Source organism: Thermobia domestica, chromosome 3, assembly GCF_964235325.1.
Source record: "Thermobia domestica chromosome 3, izTheDome1.hap1.1, whole genome shotgun sequence".
Taxonomy (NCBI): domain Eukaryota; kingdom Metazoa; phylum Arthropoda; class Insecta; order Zygentoma; family Lepismatidae; genus Thermobia; species Thermobia domestica.
The window spans coordinates 61579101-61603866 of NC_137456.1; the positions used below are offsets into that span (position 1 = coordinate 61579101).

Genomic DNA, 24766 nt, shown 5'->3' on the forward strand with positions numbered 1-24766 from the left:
GACTCCGAGTTTTTCAATAAGTATTAGTGCGTCGTTAACGTTCAGTTAAAGTGACATCAAGCCTCTAGTACCTGTGGACATCAGCGAGCAGTACACGTGAGTAAGCAACATCATATTATAAATGTTCTCAAAGAGGTTCATTTGAGGAAGAAGGAAGCTAATATTCTATTTAATCACACATAACCTTGCATTGCATGTTTATAATTTAGACGTCTCAATCGGTTAGCCAGCTAACGAGACAATCGATCTATACCGGGACCCTTCAGGTCAAAGCATTTCGAAATTCAATTTATCCCTTTTTGCCATTTTAGAAACCCCGGATCTTTCATATTTTCATCCCATTAACTCATGATCATCCCTTTTGTTAATAAAAGACAAAATCCAACTTTTTATGTTTTATTCCTGATACCAGCATCATTGTGATGCGTAGTTACTGAGTTAAGTAAACATTAAAATAAGGTAATCTCTTACTGCCAGATAGATACATTATACATTGTATTACTATTTCAATTTATAACACAGTACTGCTACTGAGGATTGTTATGTCTCCTTGTAATTGGAGATTGTACTAAGTACTGATATAATATATACCTTCCACTCCAAGTTCCTTGCTTACATCTACCCATAATTTGTTAACTACGTGTCGTTTGTGGTAATGAGGATGAGCTTGGTTCCACAGTGAAATTTTATCAAAAACACAATTTATTAAAGCATGAACATCTCTTTCCATCTTTATTTTTATTTCTATTTTGTTTATCTCCGCACCTCGCAACGGTCTACTTTCACGCAAAACAAACTTTCTTCTCTCACGTAGCACTCAATTACTCTGCAGACAACTCTATATTCGGACGAACAACCCCAGGAGGTCGGGGTCGTTCGCATTCGCATTTTTCGTAGGTTTTCACAATTCGCATATTGGAACTAGTCGAGGCATTCCATTTTATTTACAGGTGCTGGGGAGAATCACATTCACATTCGCAATCGCATCAAATGGAGGTGCGGCCTAATTTTCAGTTTAATGGGGTATTCAAATGATCTGTGTTTTCTGGAAATTGGATTTGAATTATTGTAAATAAATCATAAATTTGTATCTTTTTCTCTTACCGACAGCTCGTCAATATGAACAGAGATCTAACTGCAAATGACATAGAAATTATTCTTACTATTTTTTACTCTTTTACTATTTTTTCTATTTTTATTATTACTCTTTCTTATTGTATGCCATTCTGTAACAGTTTGCGTGAAGACTACGGGACTTGAATTTTTTTTTTTTTTTGGGTGATAGTTCGCATGGCAGTTTTTATTGCTTTTTGAATGTTTGCGCTTCGGAAATTTTGCTAGAGTTGATATGGAATGAAGCCAATTATCACATTTTTTTTTGTTCCAATGTTTTGACAAGTTACTGAATATGCTTGTAAACTTGTAAATTTTATCGTGAAGATACATTTTTAGGATTTACAATTGCAACACTGAACGGTTTGTGTAAAAATGGAGGATTGTGCTTTATGTGCGTGATTGTTTATAATCGTAAATCGTAAGCACAAACAGTAATTTTGAGTTTAGTTGTGAGCCTTTAGCGAAATTTTAATTGTATCGGAAAAGATCAGAAGTATTATTTATTTGAGAACGGGCGTACTACACGAAGAAACGAAGCCGTGAAAGAAGGACGCAATGGATTCAATTCAGACTTTATGTAGATTCTGCTTGGGGAACACAAATGTGAAGGTTCCTCTCTTTGGAGAAACTGGCTTTCAGCGAGAATTGCCAGATAAAATCTATGAGTGCTTGTCACTTCATGTAAGTATTTTAATTTTTATTTAAAATTTTTGTCTAAACTATTCCGTTAGTGATGTACGTAGCGGCACCCAGCATAGGAAATCTCTCTCTCTCTCTCTCTCTCTTTTTTTTTTTTCTCGCGAAGTTTCGAGTATGAACAGATATTTGTACAGAGAGGCTATGTGATAATTGAATTTCTCTATATGTGACGGCATTGCCGATTGGTTTTTTGTTATGTGACATTTAAGTTTGGTATATAATGGTGCTTAACTAAATGTCATAGTTTTGTACACTAACGTAAATAGTTTTAATTTTCCGCAGATGGCGGTCCCGGATAAGACCTACAGTAACATATTTTCAACGTCATATTATTTTTGTTATTAATATAATTTACTTAGAATTTCTCTTCTTTCATTTCTGTTGATCACTCCTAATTGTTAATCAGAAATATGGTGCAGAAGTACGGATGTATACATAAGTCCACTGCACATATATTTTTTCAATAAATCGATCTCTATATCTTAAACACTGACTTTTGGGGGGTGGACTTGCATTTCTCTGTACAGATTCACTTTGGGAGGGTTTCAGTGTACGTACACGATAAGAACGATTTTGTTAGGTGGACACTAAAAAGCACGAATGCTATTTAACCGAGACAGAGCAACACAGCAGGGGGACCCGAGCGATATCGAGGAGGTGCATCTTTAGGGAGAAGGCGCGTCAGCGAGGGGGTATACGCATGAACGAGGATAGTGGAAGTTCGCATTTACACATACAATACTTTCAGTATCCTGTGCACTGGCAGTAATTACTCATATTCACGTTCTCATTCCTTCTCGAAAAATGAAGAACCATCTGCTGGAGTGAAACCCCTTATGTGTTGAATTATGCATTTGTACGTTACTAAAGACGTTGTAGGTAATATCCTGGTATGTTTTTATTGCTTGCATATATATTTTCCAAAGCAATATAACTCATTATTAACGTAAATTTCACAGTTATGTGGTTTTCTTAACACACTGACGGTTATAGTTGCGCGTCATGAGTTAGCACACTGATTTCAGATACTTCACTTTTGTACACTGTGTTTACAAGCTACCTTACGGGCGAAACCATGCTTAAGAGGTCAGACTTTTATTAATGTATTTTTATGTAGATACACATCTCATAGGTAAGACCATAGCACATTTTGATTATTTTGACACTGGCCTATTAAAATATTATTACAAATATGTGCTGTGATTATTAGAAATATGTGAATCCGTACAGTAAATCTGCACAGAAATATTTCTTATTTTCATGCTTTCTTTGCTCTTTTCTTGGTTTGTGTTCATCCGTTGTTTTATTGCGTAAAATTAGTAACTTCTAAATGTAAAGCGTTGCCACTACGGCGAGCACCCTATCAAATACATGTCCATGGGACATTAAAATTTGCAAAACACATGCCAACACACTTTATCCTGGCTACTGATTAAGAATAGTTCGTCATGAAAATGGTAATGTTAAAATGAGTTGAGTGCATATGTATTCAACGGTGAAGTATTTCTGCACGATATATGAACCCTTCATCGCTGACGCGCCTGCTTCCTGCAGACCCAAATTTTTTCCCCTTTCACCATATTTGACTCAGATGCAACTTCTCTGTTATTAGTTTCCCCTCTACATTTCTGTATATTCCTCATTACTGCAGTGTTACCAGACTTTCGGACCACCCTGTACTTTCCAAATGTACTGGAAAAGTGACATTTCCTAGAATAATTGGATTTTTCTGTCGTACCTCCAAACTGATTGGTTGTTGCTCTTTCTTTTAACACTTTCGGTAAGTTGAGTGTAAAGACTCAATTAAGTTAAAGAGATGTCAGGACGTTTCTCCTATCTTCTCAATGTATTTTGTATGGAGCGACAATATTCACGATAATTCAGTGAAATTCAAGATAATGAATATTTGAAACCTTGTATAAAACATGGTAAATAGATAATGAGGTGAAGGTTCTAGATAACTGGTCCTCCACGTAGGTTAGTAGCTGGGTGGGTTTCTTTCTGTACTTAAGTTTACATATTTAATTTTGTTTTCTGTCTTTATATTACTGCTCAATGGGAAGGGGGACCAGTAATGTAGAACGTTGCCGATAATGAGAGGATAGGTAGTTCGTTCACTTTTTGTTTTTTGTTTCATTTATTGCAGAGTGCACTTCTTTTATTCTTCAAGAACATAGCTACCTTCAATAATGAAATACTCTTAACAGAAATAAATAAAATATCAGAAAAGTACGTGGATTATCGTCTGATGATTGACTCAATTTGATTTGGGGCAGTGTCAGAACATCCATCCCTTCAGTTTGATGAAATGTTTGCGAGTGTGTTGTTGCTTAAAAGTACATTAGAAAGATAGGGATTAGTGTGCTGTCACGTGTTGATTAGCACTTCTTTAAACTCCCTTAAATAATGATTTTTAGCGTCTTGTACTTGGCTTACAGATGGCAGAATAATATACGATAGACTGTTTATGTATCAAAACTTCAAATTTTTAAACTTTATCCCAACAAAAATACAGGGTGTCCAAATTTTAATTTAAAAAATGAAACCTTGTAACTTGTAAAGGAAGCAACTCCCAGTGTTTATTTTTTCGTTTCTAATATAGTACCAAAAGACATCAGTAGACAGTTAAATTGTAGAGTATATTTCTTTTTGATGTAATACCCCCTCGAACATTACAAATTCGTCAATTTCTATGTCAACTCTTTAGGTGGATTTAGACTATTTTGCATACAAATTTCATTAAATGTGTGCTAGAGATAAGATAGCCGTTCTCTCGTGAAGAAAATAGTTTTTGTTTCATCAGCTAGGGTTCACCAAGTCTGCGTAATATAAGTTAACACAAACTCCTACAAACACAAGAATCAGCACGTGTTGTTAAAGAAAAATGGCTGCTGTTAAACGTTGAAAAATTCAAAATTATTATTTTTGGACGCTGTGATCATGTAGGAAGACAAACAAAAACAAAATAAATTATAAAATGATCGAACATCCAATATTTTTTCTTTCTGGTACACTTGACACGAACGGATACCGATGTAATTCCAGTAAAACAACTGATTTCCTCCATTCACCTGACATTTGGTCGTCTTATAGGTCGTTTCTTATGTTTGGTAGTCCAATGCAGCATATTGATTGAGCATCTCTTATCTGCTGATCCGCTCATCTCCACTTCTGCTTCTTCATAGTCTGACATAAATTTTCAATTAGAATAGACGTCAAAGTTCACAATAGAAACGTGTTGATCATAACTTCTGCTTTTAGTCTTGTTAGGAGGTGTAGGTCATAGAAAGTTGCACATTTTGGTTTTCGTAAAGATTACCAGGAAAGAGTCTATGAGACAAAGCAAATAAGAGAAATAAATAAAATAACAAGAATAGATGTCATTCGAATCATAGACATTATAAATTCAGCCTAATACAAATTGTATGTGGGTGTTTATTAAGAATCTCTATGAAAAAGAATAGCAAACTAATCTGTGACATGATTACCTGTGTAAACCTAGAAAGTGGATGATTCACAATTGGTTATACGATATATTATCCTTAAATAAAAGCTATAATACTTCAATTAAAGAAAGTAAGAGACGTTGTACCTTCTCTAATTATTCCTCACAGTTATCAGTGTGGACTAATGTTAAGAACAGTGTAAATATAGGTTCGATTTATCTTTTAGAATTAAAATATGGATCTCTTGGCAATCTCTTGGGTGCTGTTTGAAGCTAAAGTAACAGTAATATGTTCTTACTGTCTACACTAACTCAGGAATGGGAGGGGGCACTGTAACTCAGTGGTAGAGCGCTTACCTCTGGTGCGTCGGGTTCCTTGTTCGATATTAGGCCAACTGAGTTTGTGATGGACAACGTCATGTCCGTGAGTTTTTTCGGAGTACTACCGTTTTTTCTCAGTTTACCATTCCACTGATTCTTCCATCATCATTCATTAGCCTTAATTATCGTCTCCTTTAGCCTAAAGGGCATAATCGTGGGACGTTAAACTGAAAGATTCATTTCATTTTCTAACTCAGGAATGCGTCTGAATATTTATTAATGCCGAAATTTTTAATTGGAACCATCACTTTTGTCAGCGGTATATTTACTTTCATAGTTTAAATAGTTAAACACATACTGTGAAACCGCAGTGGCTCAGTGGTAGAGCGCTCAACTGTGGCGCGTAGAGTCCCTGTTTCAGTCCCTAGTTGGATTTCTGATGAATAAATAGTGTGCATGGATTTTCTCGGAGTTCTCTTGTGTTTTCCCACTGTCATCATTTCACCATCATCATCTATCTCATCACGTCTTCTTTAGTCTCGGTGCCTAATTGTCGAACGTTAAAAAAGTGCCTATTTAATCACGTCTCATGGCTTTTTTGAGACATGAAAGGATAAAAGTAATGGCTACTTTGTTATAATGTGTACTTGGCTTTGTGTACAGAACACCTGCTATAGTCCTTCAACGTAATCACTTCTTATCTCTATCACCTTCTCCTACACGCGTGAAAGGCGTCGTACATGGTCAGAGCGTCCCTGTCCATGCCGTACAGGGACTGCCGTATGGCACAGATGATGGGTTCTATTTTGTTGTAATGTTTCCCGCGAAGGGTGCCTTCATTTTGGCGAAAAAGTAGTAATCACACGGGCTCATATAAGGTAAATACGGCAGGTGTTATATAACATCTCCCACTATCACCGACGCAGAAGCTCCATCGCACTGTTAATCGTGTGACACTATGCATTGACATGAAGAGTGATGGGAGTCTGTATCCGAATGTGCCATTGCTTTTTCGAGAGTTCAGGACGAATATGTTGTCGCAAAAGAAGTTGCAGCAGTATGTTCAGCCCATGACCCGTCTGCCCTTGAGGTACTGCATGGTGTGCGTGGGTATTCTAAATGTTTTTACCAAGCTCCAGTTCGATATTGTTTCTAGTAACGAGAAAGAGAGAGAGAATTAAATCTAGTTGGAATATACGAAATTTCATAGAACGTAATACACATATGTTGCATTCGTAAAAAATTACTTCCTTTACACGCCTTTCTTGTAAAATTCTCTTTAGCATGTGCCATCTCCGTAACACAACTACCCGCACTTCATATACATCAATAGCAGCATCTTCCTTATCCCCTTCTCATAATAGAACTTACATCTCTACAATTACAGGAGAGCATGTTCAGCCGGCTTCCCATGTTCACCTGAGAGGACCTGCACTCTGAACCTTTCCAAATTCCACAACTGGTACAATACTTCTTTCTGAAATTGATCATGTGCTAATCTTTTCTTCTTATTATCGCACATTATATAGCAGTTGACGATTACGACGTCGAGCAAATGGAAGAAGAATTTTGTGGTCCAGTTCGTGGTTCTTCTCCTCATACCATAAATATTACACATCTGATCAGCTTTGTCAATATATACCATGCAGTTGTTATAGTCCAGAACTATCGGCTGTTGGGACAATTGCTATTGATCACAATAGCTTCTGCCAGCTTGTGGTGGATGCTTATTGGTCAGCATGTAGACCTCCTTTTTATCCTTCCAGCACATGGTGGACAGTCATTTATAAAAAGACACAGCCTCACCGTCCGTTGGTCTCAATTGTGTGGGACTAAAGTTAGGTGGTATTTCCTTCATCTACTGTCCCACATGCCCAGATTCCTCAAGACTAGTTCGTCATAGACGATGCAAGAACTGAAAAAGTTGTCCATAAAGATTTATGTCCGACATTTTTCAGTTCCTTTATCAATCTCAAAGGTAACTTATGAGTGACTGAACGTGTGTTTTGCATGCGAATCAGGTCAGCTAATTTCCCAAGTTATACCTCCATCTTGTAAGTATCCAACATCATCATTGACTTCGATATCATCATTTTAAATCGCTTATGCTTCTTTGGAATATACTGCTTGAAAGCAATCCTTTATTTGTACAATACAATAATCTCATCGACTGATACACATTCTGTAGGATTGTATTGTATCATGAATCGATTATTGATTATATCAAAGAAACGCCTGAATTTCCGGAGGCGGTCATACCCTGGGAATTTCTGTCCGGATTCAGCGTGTTTTCCTCGAGGTACAGATTCCAAAGAATAAACATGATGAGTACGTGGCATGGTGTTGTGCCAGGGACAGTAATCCAGCCCTGTCGATGCCCAATACTTTTGAAATCTGTTGCGCCTACAAAGGCCCACTGCGAGAAGACATATAGTTCTACGGATACTGGGACTTTATACTGCCTTGGACCTGGATTAGCTTTCTGGAGTTTCTGATGGATGTAGAAACTCGTGTGTTCCACTACAAGCTCGAGGATACATATGGTAAAAAGATTGAAGAACAGATCAAGTGGTCGTACATTTGGCCGAAGGAGAACGGTACGTGACGTTTGGGCGCCGCCGTTTGGACGCGGACGTTTGGGCCCCGCCGTTTGGACACTGGACGTTTGGGCGCGAGTTGAAAAGTCATTATGTTAGGCGCTGAGTACTAAGTTCGAATCAAGATATCACAAGATGTTTACTGTAGTGGAAGTCCTTGAATTATACTGGATTTTGTTTTACATACTAGAAATACTGAAATTTGAAAATTCTAAAAACTAATTAACAATTAAATTTTGTAAATTTAAGTTTCAACCAAAGTTAAGTATGCTTTTTATTTGATAACTTTTCAAGCCAAAGGTAAGTAAACCAGACTAGATATGATTGACTGCATTACATACATAATGAGCCTATTCCATTAAAAAACTTAAAGCAGGACTTCTACTGTAGTTATGCGATAAGTGTGAATGTCAAACACATTTCTAGTGGCTAAATGACCAATATATGTACACTTAACTATTATTTTTCACTTTGAAATCGTTCTTTTTTTTTCCTTTCATGCTAACAATGGGATGAAAAAAAAAAGTGTGTTAAGTTTTGATTTTTATATTGGAATGTTAATAATAATAAAAAAAGTGATACCAGAAATACAGCATACTGCAGTTCCTAAACTCAATGTCTTAGACACCCTGTATTAACAGCTTTCCCTCAACTCGATTAGGATTTAGGATTTTTGGATTTCTGGGCTCTCGGCATGTAAGGCCATTTAGCCCGTCACGTTTGAGAGGGCACACTATCCGAAAAAAAAAAGGAAGAAAGGATTGGGGAAGGAAGGAAGCGGCCTGGACCTATAAATTAGGTACCACCCCAGCATTTGCCTGGTGTGAATGAGGAAAACCTCATTCAGGGTGGCCGGCATGAAAGAGCGTGTTACACTTTTTCGACCGAGTGCCCCTACCGGGCACCGAAGGCGAGAGCGTTAGCGACTACGCTACGCGGGGTCACTTCTCTCAACTCGAGTGCGCGGAAATCTTTTATTGGTAGTTCTTTATTGGACTTAAGGAAGAGTTTGGCAAACGTAATACGAAAGAAAGCAAATTTTAATATTCATAAGTATGTAATTATTAACTTTTTTAAAGAATACAAAAATTAAATCAATATGTTTTAATTAAAATTAAGAAAATTATTAACAGTTCGTCTGATTCCTTCATTTCCTAGCTTTCTTATATAATACAAAAATTAGATCAACATTAGATCAGAAGTACAAGAATCGTGAACAACCGAAAAATCAATCCATGACGAGGTTAGGCAACAAATGCCACAAACGCATTAAACTATTTAATTTAGATGAATTAATAAGATAGAAAATAGATAGAGAAATGAGGTTAAATAAAGATAGAAGTGTAGGAAATGTATATATCTTGATTCGCGCCTAGTTTTCAATGCCTAGCTTACTTTATATTTCGTAAATTGTGATTTTCACTATGTACCTCGCGCCCAAACGTCTGGCGCCTAAACGGCTTCGCGCCCAAACGACAGCGCCGAAACGTCCGCGCCCAAATGTCCTGTCCCGAAGGAGAAAGCCTTTTCTGACCCTGGGTGTACCACCAAAGGAGGCACATTCGAGGACACGAAAATCTGGCTACCGTGATCAGTCTTCAATCTTTTCCATTTTTCACATCACCAGCATCTCCTCCTCTCTGCGCCTACATCAAATTCAGTACCAAATTCTTCATCTATTTTGTCCCCTCCCCCCTCGTCTGTGTCAAAAGAGCATTTTGAATGTCGAGTAAAGAAAGATATCGCATTATTACAAACAGCACTTCAGTCTTCGCTGCAAATACCACGCTAAACAAACTAAAAAATCTCTGATCAATAACTTTCCTTTTAGATAAGAGTGGCAAACTAATTCCATCTTCCTTCCTTCCAGAAGTCCCGAAGAGTTCTGCCAATAAACAGCTCACAAAACCGTGAAAATTGCTCACCAAACCAACCACCGACACACCCGCCAGAAAAGTTTCTACGACGCAAAAGCACCCTTTTTCAGTAAAAGCACCTCGTATCACTGCTCGGAAAAACTTTTTTCTTTAACGAAAGTAAAATAAACAAACGAAGGTAGAAAAGTGGAGAGAGAGGGGGAGGACTATGTGGATCATTTTTTGTGTATATTTGAAATGTATTATGAATCCATACAATCACAACGCATTGTTATAACACCATTTATCAATCATGTTTTCCATGCTAGGTACAACAGTATGCTTTATCTCGTGCACTTTCTTTGTCCGTTTTACTGGAGTGGGATTTAAGCGTGGCTTCACGCCCCGCCAGCTACGACGAATGGTGCCAGTCGTTTTTTTTTTTTTCGTCAATATTCTTTCACACAATAGAGGAGGGGAAAAGGTTTTAGTGAAGAAAATAAACATTAACGGCAGTGAATAGATGTCACCTGTTCATGGCGTGACACACATGACGCATGAGTGGAGTTTTTTTTTTTTTTTTCCTCAGACCACAGTCCCTCTTCGCCAAAGTGGTTTTACTGTTTGTAAGCTGTCATCACGTTGGACCCTGTCCCTCAGGACACACCCAACAAATTCGCCACCTTCATCATACTTGTATCACATAACCAAGCATCAACAATTTGATCCCTTTGGAAATCAGAAAGGGTGATCATTTTACACTAACCCCGTCTGCTGATTTCACTACCATTCTACCGGTCCTCACATAGTACGGAGTTTGCTCTAACATGTCATCAGCAGCAGCCCGGCACGCTTGACTGTTGCCAACGCAGATATCTAACGTGTTTCCATTGAATTGATAAGTATCTGTATAGTTTGTTAAGAGCAAAGAATAGGAGGATGCAAATGTGATATTTTACAGTATTGCATGATGTCCATCGTGAAATTTATGTGCAAATTTTCTCCTATTCAAGAAATTAGGCACATGCTTTAATGTGCTATTTTTATCATATAGTTTCTGAACTACAAGTGAGAAGGCAATATGTCTATTGTTCTATTAAATGTTACTTGTATTTCTTTGTAAGAATGTGTAACTTCTTGCTCTCTCAATGAGGCTGTGTTGATATACTGAAAATGTAACTTACGTACTAACAAAAACATTAATAATAAATTTTTCAGCTGTAGTTTAAGCTTTCTTTTTGTGTCACAAAGAAATTCCAGCTTTCTTTCAGTCAGAGATTACTCGCAGTTTTTGATTACTTCAGTTACCATTATCAAATACAGTGAAACCTCTGAATAACGGACACTGATGGTAAATATTTATCCGTAAGGGATAGGCGTACGTTACTGAGAGGTTGCACAGATTTAGATTACACAGAATATGCGATAATTGTTTGAAGTATAGGGGGATTATAGAAAATGTGATGGAAGAAATATTCCTTGTTGAAATTTTATTGTGAAACAAACGACAGTTCTTCCTTTATTTTGGAAGTTGCAGGGAAAGATGCAAGTCGCAACAGAAACAGGAGTGAGTGTCAGTGAAGGGAAGAAGTTCTGCGTTCAAATTTCATCCATATGAATTTCTCTCTACAACTGCCTTTACTCATCGAAGATTTTCTAGAGTTACTAGAAGAAACCAAACCAATTTCTCGTGGACAGAGCAAAGAATAATTTTAACCTATAACTGTTCTGTGTGGTGGTTCACGAGGTTATTCATTTATAACAGACATTTTGTAGGAAAAGGATTTCTTTATTGTACCGTACCGCAGATTTCTTTTCAAAGTACAGAAAGTATTTTCTATGTTTTAAATACGTGGGGACAAAGAATAATTCCTGTGTGTTATGAAGAGGTCACTAAACTGTATATTATGGAAGTGTCCGTTATTGAAAACTGTCTGTTAAGAGAGGTTCCACTGTACAACTGTCCTGAAATATTTTAATACAATAAGGATACACAGGTACACCTGAACTCCAATCCTGTATCATTTTTCTTTTTTTCATTAACAACAGCAAAGCTGTTTACACAGACTAGTAATGTAAGCATCTCTCAAACAACAGGGTGTATGCTGCATTTTTAATATTCATTGCTCACAAGGAATGTCAGCTCCCAACATCGGGGTCGGTGGCTCAGTGATGCACTCATCTCTGATTCAGAGATCTCTGGTTCGATTCCAAACCATTTAAATTTGTGTGGACAACATAGTAACTGTGGGTTTTCTTGGAGTTCTGTTTCCTGGCACATTCTCATTCCACCAATTCTTCCATTATTTATCTCCTTTAGTCTAAAATGTATTAATCGTAGAACTTTAATTTAAAGATTCATTTAAATTTTGCATTTCCGTGTTATATTCATAAATAACTCAAAATACTCTGGAGTGAGTCATTGATGCTTAAACAGGTAGATACATAAATTTAATTATGTTAATCATTATGTATATTTCTAGGTGTCGACTGATGACGGGTTACCGAAGAATATTTGTAACGTGTGCATGGAAAAGCTGGAACATTTCGACAAGTTTCGAGCTATGTGTCGCAAATCAACCAATTTTCTGTATGATTACGTGTCATCTGCAAAGAAATGTTTAAGAGAATTACAATATGAGGTAAGAAACGTAAATTTAGTGTACAAGAAATAAGAAATTATTTTAATATTGCTTTCAGCTTTTGAGTTCAATGAAATGTTTGTTAGATTTGTGTTTTGTTCAGAAACTTTGCCACATTGATTTGTAAGCACCCCGGACAAAAAATTAGTCACTCTCCTTGGTACTTACGTTAATACCGTGTAGCGCCGCCCCTGGCCTGAATAACCACCTGGATGCGGTTTCGACGGGAGTCCACAAGGGTCTGCAAGGCCGTCACATCCAGTTGAACCCACTCACGGAGGATAAGATCACGCAATTCTGCCAAACGTCGGGATGCTGATGTTGACGTTTCACCCGCTGTTCCAACTGGTCCCACAGATGCTCAATTGGGTTGAGATCCGGCGATTTTGCGGGCCATTCGAGGTGTGGTAGCGTACCTGAGTGTTCCTCAAACCAGTCACATATGGGTCCAGCTCTGTGAACCCTGCTGTTGTTGTCTTGAAAAATGGGGGTGTCTATAGCAAAGTCATCGCGAAGAAAGTGACTGAAGGGCAACACCTGCTCGTCCGGGATGTTCAAATAAACGTGCTGGTTCATGTTCGCGGACACCTCAATAAGTGGGCCCACCCCATAGTACGAAAAACACTCCCAAAACATGACAGACCCACCCCCACGCTGCACCCGACCTTCCACACACTGCGGGTGAAATGCTTCATGTGGACGTCGGTGGACACGACGCCGGGCGTCATTCGAATACAGGCAAAATCGTGATTCGTCAGACCATATGACACGGCGCCAGTCTGCTACTATCCATGTTTGATGATTATTGGCCCACTGTAGACGAGCAACTTTATGTGCATGTGTGAGCAGTGACCTTTTGCGAGGTACCCGACTCCATATGTTCATTGCATGCAGTTCCCGTCGCAGTGTTCTCTCGCTGACAGGTTGGACTGGGCCTGCATTCACGGACTGCAGTAATTCCTGGCGGGTTTGGAAGCGATTTCGATTCACAAGCCTGGCAACCAGTCTTCGTGCCCGATCTGTGAGAATCTTTTTCCGACCACAGTTCTGGCGTCGAGTTTCATGGCCACGTGTGTTACACCACTGCTTGTAGATACGTTGAACAGTCCGCCACGAAACACCAACAAACTGGGCAACTTCCATCACTGTGTGGCCATGGACACGGCCAAATACGATTGCCCCTTTTTGCTACTCCGTCACGTCCGCGCTCTTCCCCATCTTGCCCCGCACACACCGCTTCGATCGGTTCTGTGTCACTCCACAGTAATGCCCTCTGATCGCCTCGAGGCAGTGTAGGCACGTTTGGCCATGTGATTCGACCAATACGCCATCTGCACCTGTTTGCCGACGCAGCCTTGCTCTGGCGCGGGGGTGACTAACTTTTTGTCCGGTGTGCTTATTTTAATTTTTTACGATACTTTTTTAAAATTAAGCTCTCTCTACTTTATTTTTATTCATATTTTTGTTGCTTTATTGTCTATTTTTAATTATTTTAGTTTAATCCACAACCACCAGATTGCCCATTCTTCGCACAGGAAGAATAAGATTTATGGAAAGTGTATCAAAGATGTATAGAAAGTATTTCTGGTTTCCAAAATACTTCTTGACGCAAGTTGGATTTTACTGGAGTTAGTCCTTACATAATCGTCCCTAAATAACTTTTTTACTGTGTCAGAACCGATCATATTATTTTCTAATATCCAAAACCGTTGGATTCGCTCGATTCTCACTAATCGTAGTGAATTTTTAGCCGATCCCTATTATCCCAAAATCCATTATTTTTAGAGATATCTATAAATATGTATTGTCAAAGTTGAGACCAAGTCAAATCGCTTTTTTAGTTCAGAAACCGAAAATTCTTCCCTTTATTGTGGGAATTGTTATCCAAGATTCTTATTCCCAAAATGAGTTTTCTAGAAGTCGCCCCGAAATGTCTTTTCTGAGTTTCGAAACTTAGCTAAATCGACATGAGATATTAGTGTTTTATGTGTAAAAATATATAGAGTACACTAATTTCGTTCTTATATGCTCAGCGTTTCAAAACAAAGGGTAATAAATAATAATTTGAATCTCTTATCTATCGAAGTGGAATTTATTAATTAAAAATAGATTTTAATTTTTCCCCAATGTACATAATGTATTTTGAAGTGTATATATACATATTGTAGGTAGTGCGAAATTGTCTCGATTTTTCCCTTTTAAGAGCGAAATTAGAACAAAACTTCAATAATGAGGAAATCATAGTAAATTTTATACCACCATCAACATTAGCGAATGCTCATTTGAGTATTTTAGAAACTTAAAATTGGCATAAAATTGCTTCCTTAGCGAACAAAGGAAGAGGAATTTTTGAACTCGCTGAAACTCATGTTGCTTAATTTCATTGAATCTTTTATCTACTAAATTTCACATTTTCCACTCAGGCGAATCCTCACACTGATCATTTTTATGAATATAAAAGCAGAAAGTAGATTATTATAGAAATTGCCATTTATAAAAGCGCAGGGCTCATAGCGAGTCACTTTTTTTTTTTTAACTAAAAGTTACTTTTTTTTTCAAGTTGGTCACTAAAAGTTACTTTTTTGGGAGGTAGAGTGACTTTTTCGTGTGATTTATATTTTGCATTGGCAATTTTCTAAGAAAAATATTATAAAAATAAATGGAAAAAGGCAGAAACTTGTTACTCATTACTCTTCTGAAAGCTTCAGTACTTGCTGCCACATGTGGAACAGTCAGTTTTATTCTCACTTCAGCTTTTATTCTTTCTAAAGCACAGTGGATGGTTGTTGGATACTTCAGCTCTCAAGGTGGGGTTGAGAACTCTTCTGTGTCTATTATTTCTTCTATCATAATAGTCTTATAGTTTTCTCTCGTAATAGTTAACGCTCCGCTGAACGTTGTGTGTTTGTGTGGTTCATTATGTTCGTCTTGTGTTATGCTTCTTGTATGTTCTTCGTAAGAGTAGGTGATAAATTTGAATATTTCTTGGCTTTGAGAACTCTCAATGCTAAGTTAAATATAATGTCTCAGATGAAGAAATTCGGAAATAGGCTAGAAGTGGTTCCACTTACTCAGAAGCTTCTTACATCTATTAAGTCTGCTTACCGTAACTACAAAGCATACATAGAAAACCTAAGAAAGGAGGAAGCTCAAAAAGAAGAAGAAAAGATGAAACAAAGCAACAAACAAAAAGAGAGGCGATAGAGAGATTGACAAAGGAAAAAAGGGGCATGATGAGATTTTGGTCACTTTTTGATCACTTTTTCGTGTGTTTTTGGTCACTTTTCAACTATTTACAAGAGACTAGACCACTATGAGCCCTGAAAGCGGAATTTTCGAAAACTGCGAAACATATATTCCGTATTTTTAATGAAGAATTTTTATATCAAACTTGGCTCTTCCAACTTAAACGCGATTACTGTCCGCTCCACACATGGGCAATTTCTGAATAAAGAATCAGAAATTTAAATACTATAGATCTCTTTTACACTCGAGCAGCGAGAGTTAATATTGTCCAAAGGTCCCTTCTAAATCGAATTGTCAGTACTTATAATCAGTTATCAGAAACTGTAGACGTTTTTTCAAATGAGTATACTTTCATATCATCTATAAATAAGCTATTCTTGTAGTGTTACTGTTATGCTGTACCATATTGAGCCCAAATTGTTATTCAATTATTATGTTATCAAAGTGTTAAAATGTTTCAGTGTAAAGTGGCGTAGTGCTGTGTCTGAAACCTATTATAAATAAGTAAATAAATTTTTGCTGATCAGTGGTATAGGATATATACTCCATATTAAAAAAACAAAGAAATCGTTCGTGAACTTCCTCTTGTAAATTTTAACTCAAGTTTCATGGCTTCTCTAGATTTTTCACTCTTTAAAATCACGGGACTCGAATAAAATACAAATTATAACATTATATTTAACACTTCTAAGTTGTGTAGGTCAAAATTGTTGAAAAATTCTTCTTAGAAACGTGTTAGAAAAAGTAGCTAGAAAAATGTTTAACACTATCAAACCTAAGTCGAAGGTATCTTTTTAATGTAACTGGAGGAAACCCAAGCAGGATTCGGGACACCTTTTTAGTGCAACTGGATGAAGTCTGAGCAGGACTTTGGGGTATCTTTTTAATGCAGCTGGTTGAAGCCCGAGCAGGACTCGGGACAACTTTCTAATTCAACTATCCGAAGCCCGAGTCTATTCTTTTTCCAGCCTTAGAAAAAAGTAGATGTAAACAAACCCACCTGACTACCAGTGGGTCAATGACCATTGATTGGTTGTTGGTCTCACTGCACTAGTATCCTACCGCAATATAATCCCTACTAAAATAATAATTTCAAATAAAGATATCTGAATTTATCCTGCATTTTGTGATAATAAACGCAATATATACAATATTTAACAACATATGTAGCTTTATTTCAACCACACCCGTATTTGGACGGGACAGGACGTTTGGGCGCGGACGTTTTGGCGCTGCTCTTTGGGCGCCGGACGTTTGGGCGCAAAGCCGTTTAGGCGCCAGACGTTTGGGCGCGAAGTACATAGTAAAAATCACAATTTACGACATATAAAGTAAGCTAGGCACTGAAAACTAAGCGCCAATCAAGATATATACATTTCCTATACTTCTATCTTTATCTCACCTCATTTATCGGTATATTTTCTATCTCTATCTTATTTATTCATCTAAATTAAATAGTTTAATGCGTTTGTGGCATTTGTTGCCTAACCTCGTCGTGGATTGATTTTTCGCTTGTTCACGATTCTTGTACTTCTGATCTAATGTTGATCTAATTTTTGTAATATATAAGAAAGCTAGGAAATGAAGGAATCAGACGAACTGTTAATAATTTTCTTAATGTTAAATAAAACATATTGCTTTAATTTTTGCATTTTTTTAAAGAAAGTTAATAATTACATATTTATGAATATTAAAATTTGTTTTCTTTCGTATTACGATTGCCAAACTCTTCTCTTCCTTAAGTCCAATAAAGAACTACCAATAAAAGATTTCAGCGTAGTCGCTAACACTCTCGCCTTCGGTGCGTCGGTCCCGGGTTCGATTCCCGGTGGGGGCACTCGGTCGAAAAAGTGTAACACGCTCTTTCAGGCCAGCCACCCTGAATGAGGTTTTCCTGGGTTTTCTTCATTCACATCAGGCAAATGCCGGGGTGGTACCTAATTTATAGGTCCAGGCCGCTTCCTTCCTTCCCCAATCCTTTCTTCCTTCCCTTTCCCCGGATAGTGTGCTCCCTCAAACGTGACGGGCCAAATGGCCTTAGATGCCGAGAGCCCAGAAATCTAAAAATCCTATATCCTAATCGAGTTGAGGGAAAGATATTTTGCATACATGGTGTCTAAGACATATTTCGCATACAGGATGGATGTCTAACACATTGAGTTTAGGAACTGTAGTATGCCGTATTTCTGGTATCATTTTTTTTATTAACATTCCAATATAAAAATCAAAACTTAACACACATTTTTTTCGTCCCATTGTAAGCATTTAATCTGCATTAAAGAAAGTGGCGAAAGAAAGAAAGAAAAAAAAACGATTTCAAAGTGAAAAATAATAGTTAAGTGTACATATATTGGTCATTTAGCCACTAGAAATGTGTTTGACATTCACACTTATTGCGTAACTACAGTAGAAGGCCTGCTTTAAGTTTTTTAATGGAATAGGCTCACTATGTATGTAATGCAGTCAGTCATATGTAGTCTGGTCTACTTACATTTGGCTTGAAAAGTTATCAAATAAAAAGCACACTTAACTTTCGTTGAAACTTAAATTTACAAAATTTAATTGTTAATTCAGTTTTTATAATTTTGAAATTCCAGTATTTCTAGTATATAAAACAAAATCCAGTATAATTCAAGGACTTCCACTACAGTAGACACCTTGTGATATCTTGATTCGAACTTAGTACTCAGCGCCTAACATAACGACTTTTTAACTCGCGCCCAAACGTCACGTACCGTATTTGGACATACGGTATTTACTGCGCATGCGTATGCGTTCGCGCGCCTACCCCACACATTTATAATTACTGTAGAATGCAGAGTTTCATGGCGATGATGTGTGACAATAATCCATTTTCGTCTCGTGTTATAAAACAAAAGAGGACAACAGGAATAGAGGCAAACTCGTTATATAAGGATTTAATGACATACATATTTCCAACATAGCAGTAGTCAGTGTCAGTGCGTTAATTATATCAACTGTAGCCTTACACTTTGGAAATTATGCGACGACAGTAAGTAAGCAGACGATCTTGCTCTTCACGTCTCTCGCTACCGAAGCACGTGTGAGCCGCGGAGTAATACGTTTCGCTTTGTTTACTTGTACTTTGTTCTAAGGCTGAAAAGACTTCAGATCGGAATGTGATCAGTTGTTTGTTCCGCGGAAAACTTAACTCGAACACGCACCTGAAAGAAAACGTTGCTTGGCTTGGCATCTAGCAACGAAAATGTGAACACTTGTAATTTGAAAGATGTTGTCAGTTCACTTTTTTCGGTACTTCGGTGATGAACGTGGAATACTACGCTGAATGTTTCCTGATAAAATCGTTTTATTTTTATTATTATTATTATTATTATTTTTTTTTTGTTTTTGTTTTTGTTTTGTTTTGTCTAAATGAATGAAAATGATGGAGAAAACAGCGAATGTTTTGGATGATCTTATGTGTGATTCTAGTTTTGCTGGAGAGGTTGATAGTTTCTTGATATAATAGTTTACCATTCTCGGAATCACCGTTTAGGTATTTTCAAAAGACAATCAAAAAAATTAATTAGAAGAGAAAATACATACAACTACCATACACATTAATGACTTGTTTAGAAACATTCAATACAGGTTGTTTATTTACTCACTTGTGATGTTATTCTTTGTGTTTAGTACTGTATCAGATTGAACCAGACAAATGCGAACTACGTATAAACGGCTTTCATAGTTTTTCCATATTGGTGGTTTTTGCACATTTTTCATGAAGCAAAAAGCATTTATTTCGTGCAACTTTTAGAGTTTCATTCAATGATAACAATAAGCAAGTTTTGCACTTTATATACTTATATTTCTGTTGTAAAATATTTTTTATGTAAGTAAAAGAGCATTTGTTGAAGTAATATTGTAGCAGTTCCACGCAACAATATCAATAAATGTATTCATCTTAAAATCGAATGTTTAAACATGTATGTGCCATATATTTCTCATACCTACTAGAGATGGGTGCTCCAGCACCCACACAAATAATCTTGTAGATGTGGCGCACCCACAAAATTAATAGAACAAAATAAAATAAATATTTCTCACTTGTCATTATCAAAAAAATAATAAGCGATTAAAACATTCAGATGGAAGTTAAAAATTCTAACCTCTAAAATATAGGGGTCTAATTGTTTGTTTCAAATATGTTTGTGCAAAGGCAACCAAGCAAACACACGGAAGTTAGTCATTTTGTAGTTTATGTTCACAATAAAATCCTTGTACAGTTCTTTCTGCAATACCATTAAAATAAATTGTTTTCATGAAGATTTTTTTTTATTTTAATTTGAATGTATGTGGTATTTTTTAGTAACGTTAATAATTGCAGTGATTGTGCATCATGTAAGTTGTTTAAAGTATACACTTAATGTTACGATTACGCATGTTGAGAATGTTCATTGCAGTAACTTATCCCTAACACTGGACCCAGGTTTGAACCCATTATTTCTCGTGCGTTTATGTCAGTCGTGTTAACGACTGAGCTAGGGCAGTCCCGGTACCCTTATAGTACCGGTATATTTTACTTTATCACAGTACAGCTCTTTATGGCAGTATTCATAAAAGATTTTAACTAAAAGGAAATCAGTCAAAAATATCAAGACTCCTCTAAAAACATATAACACATCCCGCGATTGATATGCACTACATAAATTTTGGAAAGTCGGTACTGTTGATTATATGTATGTAATAGAGACTAGTAAATACAATGTAAGTATCAAAGTACATTATCACTCTAAATATCAGTCACTGACTCTTAAAATTAAGTTTACACTAAATAAATATTTGCTTCTTTTTAGTTCATTTTATGAGTTGAATTAAATTTAGAGGAAATATACTTTTTTGTGTGGAACCTAATATGAAATTCTGCTTTTTGTCTTCGTATGTCACATTTTGGCTTTATATCTAATATACCCTATTACAATGTTGAACATTTCATTATTCTTAAAACGATAATATATCGGAAATGTGTCCAACAGTATCGGGTATCGGTGAAAAAGTGGTATCGGTACATCCTTAATACTTACCTACCTTTTTTAATACGTGATATACGTCTTTTAAAAATGCAGTAAACTGCTAAGAAGCTGGAATTTTGCATATCCATGTAAGCACAGGAGTGAAAGTGTTAATTACTGTTTGATTGTATCTTGGAAATATGCATCATGGTGAATATTAAAAGTCTAAATTGCAGAAAGACCAGTTTCACTCACTGATTAAAAATAGTAAAAACTTTACAAATGTAAATATGAAAATCGTATCATTATCGATTCCCTCATTTCTTGCAGAACTCATTTCAAAAGTTGCAGAACATATGAAGTACTAATGTTACAGAGTAGCTTATTCCGATTATTGAGCTGACGTTTATTCAGATTATGAGCATATATTTTTGTGGTTCCTAAATATCAATGTAATATTTGTGGTATCACAATATTGCGAGCGGTGATAATATTTAATGAGAAACAAGCAAAAAGACCAATACTCATCGCAAAAAATATAGCAGAGTTTTCTTCAACATGTAAGAAGTAGCGTTTTCGAGAGAACCTCCTTCCTTCATCAGCTTGCGTAAAATTCAAAAAGGATTTAAAACATGAAGGAGAATATAGAAAGTTTTAAAAGAATTAAGAAAAGTAAAAAATATTCTATCAAAAATTAAACACATGGAAATAGGCACCCAGTGCAAGTTAATAATAATAATAATAATAATAATAATAATAATAATAATAATAATAATAATAATAATAATAATAATGAGGGAAGTACATGAACTGTCACGAAAACTCCTTTCGCAATAGTTGGTGTACTTTTTTTTTTTTTTTTTTTTTTTTTTTTTTTTTAATTGGTGAATTTAGTGGTAAGGTCTTACTTGTTTGGCCAACTATATTTCATACCATTATCTGTGTTGTAATGTAGTATTAGACATAAACAATTAGAGAGTGAGTTCTCGGACATTGGTGTTCGTCGTACATAGAGCGACCGACGAAGTGAGCATGGGCATCACTTGAAATTATTCTGCTTAGATAAATACATTCTTTGTATCATGTAGTGTCGGAGTAATTTAGTTTAGGTTTTCTTAAAAATAAAAGGGTCTCATGTACACTCATACGAAGAAAGAAATAAAAAAACTCATAGTAATAGGCAGTGATGCTTTTCTGCTCCTCTATGCTTTTCATTTATGATCATGAGTATTTCTTCTAGAGATTGATGTATTGTACTTATGCGTATTTTGCGATGTAAGGTTTTAATTTGAAATATTTATTTCCAGCGTTCGTTTGGTTCTCCTATGCATTCGAAAAGTTATATGAATGAGCCTGCTGGACGCCGAAAGCCTGTTCCACTGATGTCGTTGGTAACGTAAGTTTCTTTCTTAATTCTAAGCTATTTAGTAGCGTCCAGAAAAGAATATTAACTAGTAAAGTTGGTGTAAATAGATATGGATGCTTTCATATGGAAAATTTAATATTCTGAAGTGGCAGCCACTTTCTTTTCTAGAAAGTTGACTCTTTTATTTATGTTAGAGTTTAACGTCTATTTCCAGCACCAAGTCTATATGAGACCAGAACCTGCAGCTGAACGTGTTACTCCAAACTAGATGAGCTTCCTCCAGGAATCGAACCTATATCCTGCACCAAAGGCCATAATGCCAACCATATAACTACGAGGGAGCTCACAAAAGAAGAGCGTTGCTGTCACTGAATGTAGACGAAATCGAGAAAATTATTCTTCAGATGTTTCAACAATAGATGCTAAAGCAATTTTATGTAGAAAATAAGTAAATAAATAAATAAAAAAGTAAAACGGGAAGAAATTTTGGAATGAAGTCGACAAGTGCTGTATATTTTCTAGCATTGGCTTGGTGATACGGGGAATATGGTCAGGGTAATCGGCTATAGGCTTCGAGATTGAGACCTTCTGATTACAAAGATAAAAAGCTAACTTCATCTACATTCGCTTCTTTTAAGAGGCATTAATTGCACTTCCTTCTAGAAAGAACGGGTCTAAATTAGTACTAGGCATGATCTATCTGGTGAATGCTGGGATGTGAAAGTCTCCTCGACGACATTTTTCGGGTGAAGATAACTAGAATGAGCCGGAAACATGTTTTCAGTTTGGGCCGAATATTGACTTCCACTTTCTGAAATTCTGAAATTCACTAGTGGTGGCTGGTACAGAAATTTGTTTATAAAGGTAGAAACTATATCTTGAAATATTAAAGAACATGATTTTCGATCTCTAAAATGTAGAGTTATTTCTATTATTTATGACGTGAGCAAATGAAATTGTTATTTGTAAAGAAGCATTCTTTTGTTTTGAGTAAGAAAGATGGAAATTCTACTGTGTAAGGATTCCTGAAACCAAAGTTCTTTTCCATCTTAATGGCATTGATCATTTCTCGCAATTGGAGATCTATTCTGTTCTTGAAAGCAGCCTTCTTTGAAACAAAACAAGTATGAATAACTGCTGTTGCGTCACACTGAGTTTCTATTATTAGCAGTTGAAGTTTCTGATCCCTGCAGTTTAGAGAAAGCTAACTTGATTAAGTGCGTTCCTACACTTAGTTGGGTTTCTTGTGATTTTAAATTTCCATTGAAATACATGGAAATTTACCTGTAGTGGTTCGATATTCCTTTATCACACATATGAAGCTTCCTGACCTTCACTTCATCTCAGATTGAATGCTAAATGAGTTTTCCAATTTTTGCAACCATTATACTAATTGACTCCCATGCAAACAGCACCATAATTACATCTTTAATAAAACTGCATTTGTTTGAACAGTACATTTGCTTCTGTTATATGAGACTTCTGGTTCGAGTCCTGTTGTTGGCATCTTTTCCTGTTGGATCGGTAAGGGGCACTACTTCAATTAAGAAGTAGCACACCCTTGTTTCAGAAGCCTAAAATGACGTTGAGAGCACTGGTCTGACCACAGTCCATTCTAGAGCGAATGAAAAGTCCAGACTGTATTGTAGGCTGTAGTGGCATGGAGAACGAGAATTATTTTTAAACAAAAATAATAAAAGGTAATGTAAATTACTTTTCTATATGTGCAAACCTCTCAAACCATATGACAGATTTGCTAAATATGAAACCATCGCTATAGATAAATGTAGATGTCTAGTTTTTTTGCGCACAGTTCGATTATCTTGACGGAAGAGCTCTGTACGTATTTCTAAACCCTATAGTACGGCCATTACGTCTTTGGATCTGACAGTTCTGCAAGTGAACAAAACAATGTTGCCAATTTGTCGTGGGTTTAACCTCACACTAAGCATAAACAGAAAAGCAAGCAAGTACAATCGAAATGAATTGCTTAATATATGCTGAATGTTCATGGATTTTTCAAACTTTCCGTGTAAGGAAACAAAATAGCCAGAATTAAACATAACGAAGTAATTGATTAACTTCTGTAACTGACTTACCTTCGCTGCCTACATGTATTTGTCACTATCCCCAAACTAACTCAATTAGTGTTAAAATGGCAATGATGTGGTGGAAGTCGAATAACTGTATGCCCATTAGCCTCAGCAATTGCATCGTTTTCATATGATGGCTGTCTTCGCTTATAGATTTTTAATAATGCCATTAATTCGGCTTTTTTCATATTTGGTGATACTCCAGGAACATTATTTCTTTCAAGTCACCTCATCATGTCCTTTTTGCTGTTTGTATTTGAATGTTTATTCGTTTGAACGGAATGATAAGCCGCATTATTAAGGACGATTACCAAATTTTTGTTAACATTTGGAAGTAGACTATTAACAACCCAGTCTTTGAAAATTGCGGAATTCATTTCCTCGTGATAATCACGAGTCTCTTTGATTTACA

General features: G+C 36.4%; 1 protein-coding gene across 1 annotated transcript in view; it reads left to right on the forward strand.

Annotated features, from left to right (window-relative positions):
* The first annotated feature begins 1451 nt into the window (after positions 1-1451).
* LOC145680433 (uncharacterized) overlaps positions 1452-24766 on the forward strand; it is a 39012-nt gene continuing 15697 nt past the window's right edge. The window contains exons 1-3 of the mRNA XM_081750958.1: positions 1452-1797; positions 12518-12676; positions 22203-22291. Of these exons, the coding sequence (XP_081607084.1) occupies positions 1672-1797; positions 12518-12676; positions 22203-22291 (374 nt within the window). The 5' untranslated portion in view covers positions 1452-1671. The remainder of the gene's footprint in view (positions 1798-12517; positions 12677-22202; positions 22292-24766) is intronic.